At 32.1% G+C, this 18,755-nt stretch overlaps 1 protein-coding gene across 2 annotated transcripts; it reads right to left on the bottom strand.

The window, feature by feature from the left end:
• Window positions 1-4,224: 4,224 nt before the first annotated feature.
• On the bottom strand, window positions 4,225-11,859 carry LOC124544140 (facilitated trehalose transporter Tret1-like). Of its 2 annotated transcripts, XM_047122595.1 has the most exons (3): window positions 11,365-11,859; window positions 7,368-7,503; window positions 4,225-7,065 (listed from the first exon to the last, which is right to left on the bottom strand). In XM_047122595.1, exons 1-3 carry the CDS (start codon window positions 11,503-11,505, stop codon window positions 5,822-5,824), a joined length of 1,521 nt encoding a protein of 506 aa, XP_046978551.1. In that variant the 5' UTR covers window positions 11,506-11,859; the 3' UTR covers window positions 4,225-5,821. The 2 variants fall into 2 exon arrangements, with proteins under 2 accessions (XP_046978551.1, XP_046978552.1); XM_047122596.1 differs by lacking the exon at window positions 11,365-11,859 and having other exon boundaries at window positions 7,372-7,506.
• Between the last annotated feature and the right edge of the window lie 6,896 nt (window positions 11,860-18,755).

Below are 18,755 nucleotides of genomic sequence, written 5' to 3'. Positions count from 1 at the left end.
GCAATCATCGGTTAAGATGTACGCGCTCTAACTACTAGACCCTCTCGGCTCATACAATTATTTGTAAACAGTCAACTTAATCAGTGATTTTAGAGACAAATATTAAAGGACAAATTTTAATTGATAAATTCTTGAGACATATCAATTTATGCTGCTGTTGGAGTTTGTATATAATCTAATTAATATACGTACTAGATATACCACTTACCCACTTAATTAAAATATTTCAAACACCTAGTTAAAATAACCTAAGCCACGATTAGTCCCATTTAGTGTATTATAATCATGACCGATTTCTTGCATAATCATTTTCGTTTGCATAAATAATTTATAGGGTATGATCTGGTTGCGTTTGTACTACACTTACAATATTATATTATGATAGCTATAACGTTAGCTATAAATATATCACAATATATAAATTAATATATTTACAACTATTTTTATGTATTTCCTAGATAATATGCATAAGTTAATGTAGACGAGTATTAATATTGATGTAAAAGTATGTTTATATATATGTAAATGCCTCTTCTTAGAGCCTATTTCATTGGTGTGTGCTTGAATGGCAAATTATCAAACGACACATGTAGAAAATACTACCGACTATGAGATATAGTAAGACAATAATTAGGCTTATTAATACTCAATATTCAATTGTCCGGGTTTGAAGCTATTCTTGATTCATATCAAATTATACTTTATTCGAGTAGGCTTTTACAAGCACTTTTAAATAGGCATTTCACAACTATATTAAGTGAAGCTACCACCGGGTCGGAAAGTAGATTCTACCGCAAGAATGAGAAGATGCTCTGGTCATTAGGGCAACTCACCTACGAATTTTATTAAACACCTAACCTATATACATATATATTTCATTAATAAGCGAATACAAATATATATTTTTAGTCAGGTTTTGATATAGATATACTTTTAATATTAACAAAATACCGAATAATTATATTAGTCTCTGAATCACATATTTTAAAATTGCTAATATGACGCGTGTTGTGTTATGGAGACCTGTTTAAAAATTAGATAATTGTTTACAAGTTAATAATAATTGTAGCGCGTCCGTAACAAAACGTGTTCCAGCTAATACGTTGAACCCTATGTTTATAATAATATAAGTGCGACAAATAAATGTGTCATCCGCTAAAGATAAACTTGTGTAAAAACATATTAAGTATATTTATTTTTTATTTAAAATACGAAGACAGAAAATCATAAACAAATTTATAATTCATCAAAATTTTCCTACAAACACTTAAAACTACAAACACGGTTCGGAATGTATATTCTACACAGATATTCCATGGCAACTGTTTCTAAACATTTGACATGTACTACGACACAACTTAGATGTAGCATCGGCAAAATTCATAAAACCGATCACATCCGAATTCAAATCAAATCAAAACAAAATAAACTTTATTCAAGTAGGCTTTTTTACATGCACTTTTGAATCGTCATTTTACAATTAAGTAAAGCTACCAACGGTTCGGAAAGTAGATTCTACCTAGAAGAACCGGCAAGAAATTTAGTAGTTACTCTTTTTTAGCTTTTAAAAAATACAAGGTCATGTTAGTTAAATACAATTATTTACATTAATATATCCTGCTTGGAAGTGTACAGGTATACAAGGTATATAATTAAGTACGCTGTCCCAAATTTTCAATATTTACACAAACGTAATAATATTATGTGACCTAACATATTCATCAATTCGAAACGTCGATTATATGCACTTGCCTCGAGTTGAACTGACGCGAGAATCTATAGCGACGAATAGCGTCAAAAGCGCGATAGGGAGCTTTTACTATTGGTTGTATAAATCGGCAGTAATTGGCTTTATTGAATTTGCCGATGCTACATCTATGTTTAGTCGTACTATACATACGTATTTTATTCATCATTGATATCGGCCTACGTATTTCTATATCTCACTGTAATACAGGAATTGAAGATAATTAAACTGTACACACTAGGCCTATCCAAGAGTAAATAGAGCATTCTTTCTCCAAAAGCAAACAACAGATAAAACACTGAGTGAGTGAAGCAAAAGTAGATTGCCAGTCGACGATAACACATATGTTTATCTCGAGAAGTTTAAATCGTACGCAGTTACGTTACAGAACAAGTCGAACATATGTATTGCATAAGGACAACAATTAAGAGATACAAAAATAGAATTGAGAGTCATGTGTGATTCAACCAGGAAACGCGAGATAAACGAGTCGCAGTTATGACAATGTTCAGAAGGGCCCAGAGCTCTTACCCTATGATGAAACTACTTTTTTTTCTTTTCCGTCTCCACTGATGCGTTGTTTTGTGAGATCATTTGAATATTAAAAGATTGAAATTTCAATAAAAAAATATTTACCAATAAAAATTAACATATGATTTTGCAACAAAACTTGTAGAGATAAAGCATCTATAGAATAAGTGTTTAATTTTTTTGTTGCTCTATTATTATAATAGTTGATAACAACATTAAAATACTAGTATTTAATAAAATACACAATTGACAATTTCTATATAAAAGAAATAATCAACAATTAAAATAAAGTTTTTTTTTTACATTACATTTAATTTGAATGTCAAATGTATAAATCTAAAATCGTAATCGTTGTACATGTATTATTTATTAACGATAGCTATTTCAGTAATTATTCCCTTCGAACAAAAATACCCCCATTACCGAAACCGGAATCACGGAACAACGTTACACGTGCACGCAGATATACGTGCACAGTTCAACTATGATTCCGCACGTCAGGCACATGTCACTGAATTTAAATTACTCAAAAATGTTTCCGAACAATAATCGCTACTTCCTATCAAGCCATTGCTTATGTAAGTTTTGTAAAAAATTGATGTTGTCAATGCTACGTTTTATGTAAATGTTATTATCGCCTTTTATACTTGTACTTCTAATAATACGAGTACTTAGCATTGTTGTGTTCCAGCTTGAAAGATGAGTGATCCGGTGTCCACCGGACATCATATTAGTTCCCAGGTGGTCCATTTTCCAATCAATACATATTATAATAAAATTTTCTAGAACAGCTGGACCGATTTAAACGGGACTGTTACTGGCAGATATCAGATGTAATAATATTAATAATGTCTTATATTATGTAATAATAATAATAATGTGTAATGTAATGTACTCCACATTAGGCTACTTCTATTTTAGAATTACATATACATATATAAAATATCAGTTTATAGTATAGCAATTAAGAAATCTATGGTTTTATTTTAACTTTAATATTTAATGTTTTTTTTATTTAAACTAAAGAAGGCAAAGGTAAAAATATTTGCGGTATTTTACTATAGTAACGAATACCAATCCGAAAAATTGGGATCTTGTTAAAAAGTTCATTAATATACTTCTTTTTATTGTTTCTCTATGTTAGTTTCTATTACACTATCAAATTACAAAACAAGAATATGGAGCTCGTTATAACAAACCATCAAGTATAAATAATTAATCAATTCATTTAGAAATGCACTACCTATTGCTGTCTCTACAATATTTAAATTCAATATTCAATATTATATCTGTTGCTTTATAATCTGAGATTTTAGTAAATCAAATCGGAATCCCTCTTTTGCATTACAAAAGCATTAACTTTACTTATTGATTGTCAAATTAAAAACTGTCGTTCCAACTACCAGTATTCATTTTATTGGTTTACTGTATTTTATCACAACTTATATACTTTATAATATACTATATATATAATAAACTTCATACATACTTTACAAGGTTTGCTTTAAAATGTCATACTTCTAGGCTAAGGCCTGCCTCTTGAGGAAAATGCATATAACTTAACCCACCACGCTACTCTAATGTAGGGAAATGACAGCCGACTCATGCAGGCCTCGGCATGAATTATAAGGATTTGAACCCGTAATCTTAACACCGTTTCCTTACTTAATGTTGTCTTAAATTTTCGCGATTACACATTGAAATAAAACTAGCTATAACGGATTTCAATCGCGTATATTAATTATTTTTAACATCCCGACGTTTCGTAGACAGTCTACCCGTGACCACGAACGCTGTAACGTGCCCGACGTTAAAAATAATTAATATACGCGATTCAAATCCGTTATAGCTAGTTTTATTTCACCGTTTCCTTACATTTGGGCCATCTTCGCCCATATCTCTAGAGGAGAAATTCCATAATAATAATTTTAATTATAACAAACGTATAATTGATCTTTCCTTTATTAAAAATATAATTTATTTTTACATCTTAAATTAACAATTATGTTTTAACAACTATTTGAGCATTACGTCTAAGATATATTGTTATAAAACTTATGTTTAAAAGCTTCATAGATCAATACATATTTCTATAATATCTTGCTTTACATTAACAACTCCTCCCACTGGGGTGAGCCTTTGAATGATTCTAGTATTTTTTATGGAACTCTAATTGATAGCACGTGTGCCACTTCCGCTCTGCCACGTGTCTTATTGTGAGTTATTAAATATTCGTTCCGCTCCGAGCGAAACATCGCTGGCCCGGCGATGGCGGGATATGCAAGCGGTGCATAATAAACAAATGAAAACACAGGAACTACTTGACGTGAAAATAAAAGGCAATTTCGACGCTCTCCCCGAATCCTCCCCCGCTCTGCCTTGAGTTCCGTAGATCGGTATTATTAGCCTCTTTTCCTTGTCTTGTCAAATCCTTGGCATTTCATTCAAACGAACATTGAAGTACAAGTTTTCTTAATTATATACAATAGAAAATGCAAATACATTAAAGTCAGACGCAATATCACAGTATGGTAATATGGCAAGCTTGTTAAGGAGATCACAAAATACATTTTTTATTACAATATGAAACCGAACATAATTGACGCCAGCAGTTATATCAGCGTTGCGTAATCTACGATATAAAGACTTAATACAAAATTTGCTTAGTCAAAGATAAAAACAAATTATAAAGTTTATCGCTTCAATTTACATTGTATATGAAATATAAATAACGATTCCTTTCATAGGTCTGCGGTTATCTAAATATAGCTGTTTCCATGCCCCAGATGTTTTCCTGATTTTTTGCCTCCTTCGGCAACATGTCGCTTTCCGACGTGGGAATTTCTGTTCTCCGATAGTGTCTCGCAGATGTTAGCGAATCATCAAGAGGCGTGCACTTCGAAAGGTCACATACACGTGTCAAAACAGGAAGACGTGTGTAATATGGAGGCGACGCGTGCCACTTGTCCGTCTTTAACGTACTGTGAAATAGACCTCAGGTTTTTATTAGCTAGGGTGCATCGAAGCGACGCGAATCCACTTTGTCTTACAACAACGCCGCTTGTAAATTCAAACGAATCATTAATAACAATTTATAGCAATATATGTCGTGATACTGTCGAGACATTAATTTAAATTATAACACAATTTCAATCAAACAATCAAAACATTTCGTAAGCGATAAGACGTATCACAAAGATATACGAACACTAGTACCTTATTAAATCCATGTATATATTTCGTAATACTAAACGATACTTAACACGATTTATTGCGATGTCCTCTATTAAATTTAAAACATTATCTTACTGGGTTAAGTAGTTACCTCTATTAACAATCTCAATGTCACTTAATTATTACAATATTACCAAATAACATAAACGTACATACATAAATACCATTTATATCGAATACAATAAAGGTATTTTTTATTAAGATAAATCCTTTGCACTGCAGCATTCTCTTATAGCTATCACACTGACGTTACAAATTAACTTCGATATTATTATAATCTTTTGAACACGCGACCTCCAGACATTGTAATTATACATTCACACAATCCTTATCTTTTCTTTTTCTCCTGTCACCGTATCGGAATTCTTCAGCTATTTGTAATAATGTCTTACCCTTTGTTTCAGGAAGACAAAAGTATAAGAATATTGTTCCGAATAACGTTGATAATCCGTAAAACAAATAGGTCCCTTCGTATCCTATCCCTTGGAACATAGCGGGCGCAGTTTTTATCGTTCCGAAGAATGCGACTGACGTCATCATAACGCTGATACCAGATCCCAGGCCCTTTGTTTCAGTTGCAAATAATTCTCCAACCATGTTCCAAGGTAACAATGATATTCCCAGATTTGATACGAATATATATATCGCCATTAAACTTAAGGATATGAATGGAGATATATGTCTTATAATACGTTTTTCTACTAAAAATAAGTACACTGCGAGTAATATCAGAGACAAGGTCGTGAAGATACCGCTGAATATAGCTAGAGGTCGTCGTCCTTTTTTCCTCAATAAAATGCAAGCTATCACTAAGGCGATCACTCGTAAGACATCCGTCGCCAGCATGGCCGCGTAGGTGTTCGAACTGTCACCAATGAGCACTTCCATAATGTCGGTGGTGTAAGCGCAGATTACATTTATCCCTGACAGTTGAGTTATTATGAAAAACACTATCATTATACACAGGGGCTTCCAAAATTCAGGTTTTTTAATATTTTCCGTTAATGTTGCCAATTTGCTTTTCTCTTCTCTCTTCTTAGTCTGATCTGCTATCATCTTATCCAGTTCCGATTTCATCTCCGGACTTGTACCCCTGTACCATTGGAAGGCCTGCACGCATCTGTCGATTTCGTTCTTAGATGCAAGCCAAGCCGGTGATTCTGGTGCGAAATAAAGTATAATGCATCCAAGTAGAGGGAACGCACCGCAGAGCAGCGATGCGTGACTCCAATGTAAAAACGTACCAAACAAGTGGGACATGAAGACACCTGACGCTATACTCAGGGAGAGACCGGCTAAAAATAGTCCCCTGTAAGCCGGTGAGCTAATTTCTCCAACAAAAACTGGCCCCAATGGACCGAGCCAACCTTGACAGAATCCTGTAATGAATCTTCCAAATAGTATGAAATTTATGTTTCCGGCAAATCCAATGATGGTCCAGCCACCGATGTAAAACACTGACAATAATATTTGAGACGCTCTTCTTCCCATTCTCTCCATTAAATATCCGGATATCATGTTCCCGAATAACAGAGCAAAGGACGCCATGGCCGCTGGAAAGAATAATAAAACATCATTAAATACTTGCAAATTTTTACAATACATAATATTTATGCAACAAAACCAAATACTTTTACGAGCACTATTCATCTGTCAATTAAGAAGATTAAAATAATCTAAAGCTAACACAAAAGACTAGTCATGTATGTTTTAACTTGAACCCACTATTTGCGGGTAATATTTTCGTGTTCTTGCCACTGAGCCATCTTGAAAATAATCACATTGAAAATCTAAAGTGATTGGACTAGTGACCTTAGTGTACATAAAGTTATGAATGTGTGTCAAGAATACCTACCCACCCACGAGACCATTTCCGTTGAGTATTTATGTTTCCCCTTAGCACGCTGCAATTGGGGTATGAGGATTGCTGAAAACCCTGCCGTTGCTCCCGCGCTGAAGGACAGCATAAACGATCCTAGAGCTATGAAGGCCTGGAAAAAAGCATTACTCGGTTTAATTATTTAAGAAATACCTTATATAAATCCTATGTAATCCTAGTTAACTTCACGTCAAACAATTAACGTGATAAATAATTGATATCGCTTACATCCACGACTCAGAATATTATATAACTTATTCTACGAATAGAAGAAATAAATAAATATACGTTAGAACTCTTTTGAAAAGTATATTTAATTAATTTTAGATAATATAATTCAGCTTTAGACCTAAAATAAAATGTGATTATAATATTTCATTGAGTTATTAAATAAATCGTTATGAAAATAGTAATAAGTTTCCCACGGCCTGTTAGTGGACACAAATTAAAATATTATATAGATATGGGGATGTTATTGGTGTAATATACATTAGATGTACAGTATAATTTAAATAAAATTGTTGCCTACAAATTTCAATAATTTATTAATTTGTACGTGAAAAGTTCATTGACACAATTTTTTTCTGACATATAAGTGACTACCACTGCCAAAGACATCGGCATTGTAAGAAATATTCATGGATTGATGAATTACATCGCCAATGTATTGTCTACCTTGGAAGCCAAGATGTTATCCCTTGAGCCAGCCTTTTTACCAGTTCAAACCGGAAAACAACTCACATAGGCTTGATACTCGTACCAGCTCATTGGTACCACCAAGACATTTATCTGATAATCATAAGCAAGTTCTGTTTAGAATCGTCTCCAATTTTGTTAAAAGTATTTTGCAATAGCTTTAAACTGGTTATCAAAATTGCAAAACTCCAACTTCCATTGCAATATCACTACATTACATAAAACAATTTTGTATCCTTTACTCTTTACGAGAAATAATTGCTTATTTACGAAGAGATTTTACGCAATACAGCGTGAATCCTTATCCCATTTTAAATACAGTTTGCATTTAATCCAAATAAATATGGCCTTTTACAGCATGTAATCTGAAAATACTGCAGATTTAAAACAGTTTACAATATCTGCATTACAACCTTGCGAAGACTGGGCGGGTCGCTAGGTTGTTATAAAAAATAACTCTTAATCTGAAACTTCTTATTACCTATACTATCTATACTATAATATATTATCTATACTATAAATCCTACAAATATTTTATATAGTCTTCGTTTTTTTTTATTATAGAATTTTACTATTGCTACCCACAATGATTAAATGTGGCGGAAATAAGCATTATATAAACACACATATATCTTGATATGAATTTAGCCGCAAATAAGTTCAAAAATACACAACTTACAAATACATTTTAAAGCATGTGTTTGTCTCAAATCTATAAACTGTCAAACTGTTCAACTGGATTAATAGTTAATATTAAAAAAATCACATCAATCTGCCTCTTAACAATATAAGTTTAATTACGTAAAACATAAAATTCCAAAGCTATAGGGTCAAAGAGTACTTTTAATCAGCTTACTAATTATATAACATACATGTGTTTGTTTTGCGAGAAATTTTTCAGATATGTTGCTAATAGATGTTTACAATTCACGAAAGTTCAAAAAACCAACATTGTATACACACGACGCATGCATTGCAATTATCTGTATAGTAGTATACTGTAGTGGGGAAATAAATATTTCAACTCGCATACCAAAACAAAGATAGTGTTTAACAGTATAAAATTATGTTCCCCTGACCGATTTGGTGATGTCGGTCAATCCCAACGAAGACCCTTGAGAGGTATTGTGCACGTATATAATCCAATGGGACAGCGAACCCACAAAACCGGTATTGGGTACTTCCAAGAATGTAATCACAACTAACAAACTCCATCTACACTTCTATACTAATATTATAAGTGTCAAAGTAACTCTGTGTGTCTGCCTGTCTCACGCTCTTTCACGACCAAACAACTGAAGCGAATTTGGTGAAAATTTTTGTGAAGCAAATTTAAACTACAAGGAAGGACTTAGACTATTTTTTTGCCTGATACAAAACAATCAATCCTCTAAAATACGAGCGAAGGCACGAAAAAGACGAAAAACAACTCAATAATTTGTCATAGACCGATCTGAAGTTTGAACTCTAGACTTGGGAAACGTCATCCCTATTCATTTCCCACTAAGCCAAAGAGGCCACTTCTTAAATGATACATAGGCGATCTGATAACGAAAATTGGTGGAAAATTTTGGCATAGGCGTTTATGGTAAATTGGAATGTCAAACTCAATTTAATTTATTCAATATTGTTATTTAACCAAATCCAAACATAGCCCACATTTAGTCATCATCTATTATTATATATTTTTCGTGTTCGGTATTGATTGATATCATGCCTATAACTTTCGAGCACGTTTTTTAGTCGAGATGGTGGAATGGTTAAAACGTGTACACGCGTCAATGTTTGCGGGTTCAAACCTAGGCAAGCTCCACTGAATTTCTATGTGCTTATTTTGTGTTTACAGTGTTCGCCTTTCGCTTTTGTAGGAAACATTGTCAGGATACCTGCACCGGTTCTAATTAAAATTAAAATATACCACATGTGTATCCCTCATCCCGTATTGAATCAAAGATGTATAATTATCCTCAATTCTTTTTCTCAATGAGAGAGGAGATCTTAGTCCAGTTGTGGGACTAATAGACCTAAATACTGATACTGTTACTGCAATTGTCTTTAAGAGAAAATGAGCTTCGGAGAATGTTCTAACTGTATATTCAAAGACCAGTAGAGAACAGTCTTATCTTTGTTTAGTTTTGTAGGTTATTATTGCAAAACACGTCATTTTTTCCGAACACTTATCTGACCCACACGACAAAGGAACAGCGCTGTCACAAAGGTCGGGTTATATAAATAAATTGATATTATTATTGAGATATTTCTTTCCATATACGTGATACAAAAAATTAAAGTTTTGTGCAAAATTTAGGATAACTGTAACAAATATTCCACAGATAAATTCGATAAGATTAACTATTATATTGGAGAGTGTTGAAAGCTGTACAGTTTATCGAAATCGCTATAAATTACTGTATATACTTGAAACATCAGAACAAATGTGTCTTGTTTTATATTATCATAATTTACATTTCAAAATAAATAAGGCCAGAAGGCAACTGACGTAACTACGTGTAAATTCAATATTCACAGTTTATTAAATTAATTAACTTTCTAAGCAATTGTGATAATTAGCATTATAGAATAGGGGGTTAAAGTTCATGCAATGACGCGCTATAGCACTTCCGCTAAAATGTAGAACAATATTTAATATCAGTTTAAATCACAATGCATCATCTTTAAACAGAAGCATAAAATTATATGTTGAAATTTAAATCACCTATTGTATCATTTTTATGATTTACTTTCACACATTTTATTTTATTTATTCAAATATTATTATACGCGCGAATAATTACGTATGTATTTTAATACGTATAATGCGAACAAAGGATATAAAGAGAATTTAAAAGTAGCTCGGTATATAACCTTTCGTTTTGTGTTGACTTCAAACCAGCTTCCCGAGGCAGTTGTTGACTTGCATACTCGGTTCATTCGTTAATTATTTTGTATTTAACATCAAATCAAGGTCCGAATAGTTAATTAAAACATTCGTTTTGAAACGAGTCGTTTTTTAGATTTTTAAAAAAATATATTAGAATTTTATAAAATTGATTACAATTAATCATTTTAATTTAATTCAAAAATATGACGTCCTTTGCACGAACGGTTAAATTTGACCCCAATAATACACTTTACTATATTTATTTTTATAATACAATAAAAAATGTATTGCGTTATTTATTAGATGGAGAGTTCAAGGGTTTACGAACGAATGAAAACTAAGTATATCACATCACTGTCAGCCTCCTTACAAATACGCAAACATTATATAACGCACCTGTCTCCAAAAGGGCGAATGGCTGGATTGTACTTCTTCATAGGTCTTCGAAGTCCTTTGTTCACCGTTCCTCTTGGCGTTCCCATTCTCGTGATCACTTACGTTAATTTTTTCTAACTCAGAGGCAGTCGCGCGGTCCATCGCGTTCCGAATCAGTGGTGATACTGTGTCGCAAGTCCGAAACAAGGGTTTTATGGAACCAATCAGATGTTTGATGTTCACTATCTTATCAATGACTCGTAAATACTCGCATTAAAGATCATTTCACGTTTCAACCCAACCGTCATTGTCAAGATCAAGAAAATTTAGAGAAGTTTTAGAGGAGCGAACTGTTGGATCTCTATTTCACTCGAAAACGTGTTTCATTATAAGCCTTCGACTAACGGAACCAGAATATGAAAGTGCGTTTTTAAAGCTCGGCAAAGTATTCTAATATGAAAAATGACTGGTAGGCGAGTCTCGCCCATACGACCAAACAGTAAAGATGGAACACGTTTATGATTTACACTTTAACTGTTTTATTAAACAAATTATGTGAACGATATTATTAGTTTTATTTGACATTTTATCTCGGGAATCTTCGTTATCATTGCGTTCTTATCGTTTATTTTATTTTGTTCGAAATGTAATATTAAATTTCTTCCACGAGAACATCGACATACAATGTTACTATCGATTTATATATTATTTAGTATATTGAAATAAATTTCTAAAATAAAATTTATGTTTATTTGGCGCAATTAATTTATTTCAATTGAATTTAATTTACGTAATTATTAGAAAGTCTTAATAACAATTTTATTAATCTTATGTTAATATAATGCCATTAAAAAAAGTAGCTGAAATGCCAACTGATGGTAAGTACACACTCTAGATATAGGCGCCGTAAGAAATATGACCATTTATACAGATATCTACAATGCGCCCCCAAGGTAACTAACTACCTAAGAATTAATGTTCCTTGAGCCTTTTGTTACTGGCTCATCCACTGAAAATAGTTGATGTGTATGTTGTATCTAGCTAAACGGGATAGTTAAAATTATAATGTTAGTAGGATTTAATCTCTGGAAATAACGATACAATTCCAAGAATATACACTGGTAGAAAGGTACATTATTCCTGAGTACTAAAGTGTATAAATTTTTTATATGCTATATTTTAAAAAAATTACAAAAACAGAAATAGCCGCCTGTTGCATCTCATGCAACTTTTATATAACAAAAATGTTATTTTTTAGTTTTAAGATTGGGTACAATAAAGAATATATAAATAAATATTTTCCCTCTTCACTGATCATGTAGTTTCATAACATTACAAAACTTAAAATGTAGGCTGGCATGGCATTCCTTTGTTTGTTTACACAATGAGTCACTAGTGGCTTTATTGGTTGTATGCAAAAATGAATAAGGTATAAATAACATCCTAATGATGACTAATTTACTTATATATCTAATTATACAAGTTATTGACAATAAGCGAAGAAGTTAACATTTAGAGTGAACGTTGAATTTTTATAATTCAAATGAGGTTATTGACACACTTATTATATTATGTAACATGATATGTTTATGATATTTCTTAATATTTCTGATGAACCTTTACCTTTAAGAAATAAGAATAAGGTAAATTTTCACGCAAATAAAATCGAAGTTTACGAAAACAAAATATTAAAATATTTAGTACATATGATTAAGTAAATTTCTGAACAATTTATCTTAATAACACATAGAGTTATAATAATAGGTCGTCGAAGTCCTTATACTGAGCAAATAGTTCTTTTCCTGTCCTTGGCTTAGTACTTATCTATAATTACATGTATATTACTGTCAGTGCAATGAGTTAGCTGCTTAGGAAAGTGAACTGGAAATGATGAAGCAGATATCTACCACCCGCCGTCAAGCCAATCTTTAGTTTAGGTTTTGCTGGGGTCCTGGGCGTGTGAAACACCATAGAGCGGTAAAGAGCGTACTTATAGAATTAAAAAGAATGATTGTCACAGTCTGCCATAAGAACTAATGGGTACCACAGAATTAATGACTATTAAAATCTATAGTAATATTGTCAACAGAACATATTTGTTTATTTTTTTTTTATTTTATGGAACAGGTTGGCGGACGAGCATATGGGCCACCTGATGGTAAGTGGTCACCATCACCCATAGACAATGAAGCTGTAAGAAATATTAACTATTCCTTACATCGTCAATGCGCCACCAACGTTGGGAACTAAGATGTTATGTCTCTTGTGCCTGTAGTTACACTGGCTCACTCACCCTTCAAACCGGAACACAACAATACTGAGTACTGTTATTTGGCGGTAGAATAACTGATGCGTGGGTGGTACCTACCCAGACGGGCTTGCACTAAGCCCTACCACCAAGTAAAGTTTGTTTGTTTGTTTGTTTTGTGGCATGGAGTTAATGATCTAATTCTATAAATATACACTGGTGGAACGCTACATTATTCTTGAATTTTATATATGGTAGAAAATATTTTTATATGATTTTCTTTATCAATTGATTACGCCTGTGCTAGCGTAGGTCGTTAATATATATTGTTACAAAAAATATGACAGTAACTCTGTCTGTCTGTCTCTCTTTTACTACTATACCGCTGAACTGAATTTGATGAAATTTGGTATGAAGCAAATTTATACTCTAAGGAATAAGAAACAGATATGCAATACATTGTCTAAAAATATTAAGTTTTGTAATTAAAATAATTAAATATTTCTTAAAATGTTATTTATAAAATAAATAAATGATCCACGCACAAAAAAGAGGTGGTTGGCATAAGAAAGCACCATGATTCCCGTTTTCACACACGAGTCGATAATACCACCAAACGTATAATACCTTCACATCAGACATAGCTTATACAACACCTGTAGGTACTTTTAGATTATATAATTTTATGATCACACCTTAACTGATTCGTATAGTGGAATACAGTGAATATAGGAAAAGTGATATCAGATATCATAAGTCCATTAGGTTCTAATGTAGTTCGGACAGGAGCGAAAGGTCAAAAAACTCAGTTTAAAAAAAGGACATCATAAAATGACCACGAAGGAGTTGTTTATCGGATCTCACCCGAGAGGACTTTAACCTTATTATAAAAAGGCTTAAGGGTATATTTAAATAAACTAGCTTCGCACAGGTAGTAACGTGATATTGTTTACAAGAAGGCTTATGAACCCTTCATAAGCTTTGTTATTGAAGTAAAAGCTACAAAGGAACGGTTCTTTTTCGAAGTATAAAGTACGACAGCAAACATATGCAGAATTGTTTATGAGAAAGTTACTGCATTTATATACCAATCTTCTCAAATTCTTGTGAGCCGAGATAGCCCTGTGGTAAGAACGTGTACCTCTTAACGGATGATCGCTGGTTCAAATCCAGGCAAGAACCACTGAATTTTCGTGTGCTTAATTTGTGTTTATAATTAGGCGGTAAACGAAATCTTCGTGAGGAAACCTGCATGTGTCTTTTCAACGAAATTGTTCCGCTTGTGAATCCACCAACCCGTATTCGAGCAGCGTGGTGGAATATGCTTCTAAGCTTCTCCTCATAGGGAGAGGACACCTTATCCCAGCAGTGGGAAATTTATAGATTGTTACTGTTATAATGTATATCAAATATTGAGTATTGAAATGTAAACGTAACGTTAGATTAAAATCTATCTCGCGAGAATGAAAACATGAATGAATGAAAATTGCGAATGGCGATTCTACTTTCAATAATACATACAAAATTTTGATAATTTAAAATGCGTTGGTAATTTTATGTTATGGTTGGTTAATATAACTGTAATACACAAGCATACTTAAAACTTACAGACCAATAACAGGTTAAAATTTAATGAATATATTACAGTTTATATGCATACATATTTACATATCTGTGTGTGTGTGTGTTTCTTATACTTTATTCAAAACACCGGACAGCTGATCAACACGATATTTGTAACTGACTTCCAAAACATGACCTTGAGATAATTTTGTAATACATAAACAATCTCGTTCCTTTTAGTGTATGTATGTATAGGTCTAGACGATACTGGAATTCTACACGTCTGCATACTTTTTTATTAAATATATCAAACAAAATATTATCAGTTATTTAAAAGTGAATTTATGTACTTCACTATGAAAAAATTTGGAAGAAAAAATAATTGTGAACGAAAATTAAAATCAAAATTCTTTATTCAAGTACGCTCAGAAGGCACTTTAATTCGTTATATTACAAAATGTGATTACTACCGGTTTCAATTCCGTTAAAATCAAAGACATATAGTTACATAATGTTATTCCAAAAAACTTCACGGTTTTTATACCGGTATTGTTCTGGGTTATTAACTTCTAAATCATTAAATATATTCAATTTCATTGTCATATTATATCATTTAAATATAATAGTATTTTTAACGAATGTAAATTACAACATACTACCTACATGTACAAAGATATATGAATATGGAACATATTTTTTCTAAATTTCTGTATTGATACGGTCAACAAGTAATTTAAATAAAATGCTATAGGCTCTCCTAAAGTCTCTTATTCAGTCCTAATTGAGTTCCTTAATATTTTATATCCTTTTTCTTTTCGATGTATGCAAAAGCCTAAGAAAATTTAGTCGTATAGGGTCACTGTGTCTAAAAAGTTAATAAAGTCACATATATCGTACAACAAGACGCCTGAATAAATTTAATAGCAATTACGCAAGAACATAAAATTGGTATGTTAACTATCAAAGTAAAGCAATCGAAACTATTTTTGTGTAATGTTTAAATAAAAGGATTACATCAGAAAATGACATTTGTACATTACACTAATAATGTTATAATGTCAAACATTATGCAGTTACACAGTTCGAACAATCCGAATGCACCATTTGTTATGTAAAACAACATTACCAAAATAACAAATAAATAATTAATAACCTAACCTATTTTTTTCATGTATTTCTTCTTAATACCTTACAGACTTAGCATCTGCACCATATCCTAATTTAATTTAGCCCATATAATTAGATGTAGCCGCTTTCAGCAACGATAGTTAGTTTCAACGGAGAAAAGGGTTAAAACTATTTTCTTACCCTTGTACGATAGGGTCTGAATGATTTACCGGCCTAACACTTGAGGTCTTTTCCAAAGCAAGGCAGTAGTAACTTGATAATTCGCTAAATTCTCAGCAGAAAAGTTCTCAAATTTTTTTAGTTGCCCAGCTTAGGATTACATTTACGTACTTCGGTCTCTGCGACCATACAAGCTAGCCACTAAACCATACTAATAACATAACCAGTAAACCTGTCAAATGAGGATATGCGTCAACTTTTTAAAAACTTCTATTTATTTATTTTATTATTTTATTAATTTATTATTATTAATTTTGAGAAATTAATAATAATAAATAAATAAATATTAATTATGTAATACTAACATAGAATAAGTTAGATGTAAGTCCCTAACAGTAAGACTCAGCTCCGCAGCATACGCGGTTAGAAATGTTAGACAACTAACTGATGTTGATACCACTTGTCTAGTACATTTTGGTTATTTTCACAGTATTATGTCATATGCCATATCACTTTGGGGTAACGCTGCAGATATTGAATCTGTCTTTATTTTACAAAAGAGATCAATCCGGTCTATTTATAATCTTGGAGCTAGAGGCTCTCTACGGGATGTTTATAACAGAGTAGGAATACTCACTGTTGCGTCGCAATATATTTACAACAATATTCTATATAATCACAGTAATATTGATCACTTTGACAAAATCAGTGATAATCATTGTATATGCACTAGAAGTGAGGATAAAGTCAATAAATCTTTCTTGAGGCAAGGTGTCCGTTTCTATAATAAAATTCCGCAGACTTAAAACTAACTTTACCGTTTCGTAAATTCAAATCGTTTATAAAAAATACATTGATAAAAAAGGCATATTATTCGATACAAGATTTTGTAGATGATAAAAAAGCTTGGAATTAATACCTGTTGACGTCCAGGCAGGATACATTTGGATTCCATAGCATACATATATAATTGTATTTAACTAATATGATTGTATTTTTAAATATTGAAAAAGAGTAACTATTGAATTTCTAGCCGGTTCTTCTCGGTAGAATCGACTTTCCGAACCGGTGGTAGCTTCACTAAAGTGAAAGCGAAGCTACCATCTTTTACTTTTACAAGCACAATAAATTGTGCTTGTAAAAGCCCACTTGAATATAGTTTATTTTAATTTTGATTTTTTTTGGCTTATACCATATACATAATAGTTCATATTTGACGTTTCCAATTTTCACTAGAACAAACCTTTCTTAAAACTGTTCTTTTATTTATAAAAGTAAATTATCAAGTTAAAAACAATGCCTACGCCTGATTACAAATACGAATATAATTTAATATTCTAAAAGGTTTGTTACCAGTACAACTATTTAAATATTGCGTTGCATGCCTAAGTCACGTATTCAAAATATGTTTATTTATTTAATTATATATCAAGGTTATAACTTTTGTATAATTACTTTAATGTTAAGTCGAAAATTTCAATATTGACCTAAAATGAAAATAATCTAGGTGCCCTAGAAAAATAATTTAAAAAAAATGATATTCGCCGCCAAATAGTACGCGCTGTTTACTGCTAGTCATTCTATTGGCAATTATTTAGTGGCTACAATCACCGATTAACAAACAATGTAAAATATATGGTCAAAGGTTACTCATTATGACAACAAATTAAAGTATTCCGTTAAGGAGCAGATTCAACAAATAGTTTAAAAAAAAAAACAATTACAATTGTTTTGTACTCACGGAATCATTGAATTCTTACCATGAGATACAGATTTAAAGATTTCAACCAAGTTCTGGATATTACCCAATGTTCATCTTACTCGTGGTCTAGACTTAGACGGTATGTCTGGCCAAATAACATAAATGAACCAATTTTGTCGGAATTTAAAAACTATGAATTAAGATTCAAGTGGTCTATAAGTGATCCATCTTGGCTTACATAAGACATATATATTCGCACCTAACTAGGAGGCGAGTTGGAGGTAAAATCCCAAGACGATTATAACACCCCTATAAGAATGCTACCATAAATCCTAATCTAGATGAGGTTATATAAATTCATCCAACCGTACACTGAAATACTTGGAGCACCTCCGACTTCCATTCTTACTCAAATGGCAATTTTCGTGGCCTGGCAAGAGTACTCCAGAGAGTACTCTTGAATTCCCACGATCAACATGTATCAAGGTCGTATCATCGATCGATCATGTTTTAAAAATAAAACCGAAAAAAATACATTTAAAATAATCTACAATCTTCGCCTTAATAACACTTATTTATTGCATATTAAAACAGTAGTTCTTAGCTGAGTTT

This window comes from Vanessa cardui, chromosome 4 (assembly GCF_905220365.1).
Source record: "Vanessa cardui chromosome 4, ilVanCard2.1, whole genome shotgun sequence".
Taxonomy (NCBI): Eukaryota; Metazoa; Arthropoda; class Insecta; order Lepidoptera; family Nymphalidae; genus Vanessa; species Vanessa cardui.
This window is presented reverse-complemented; position numbering and strand designations above follow the sequence as displayed.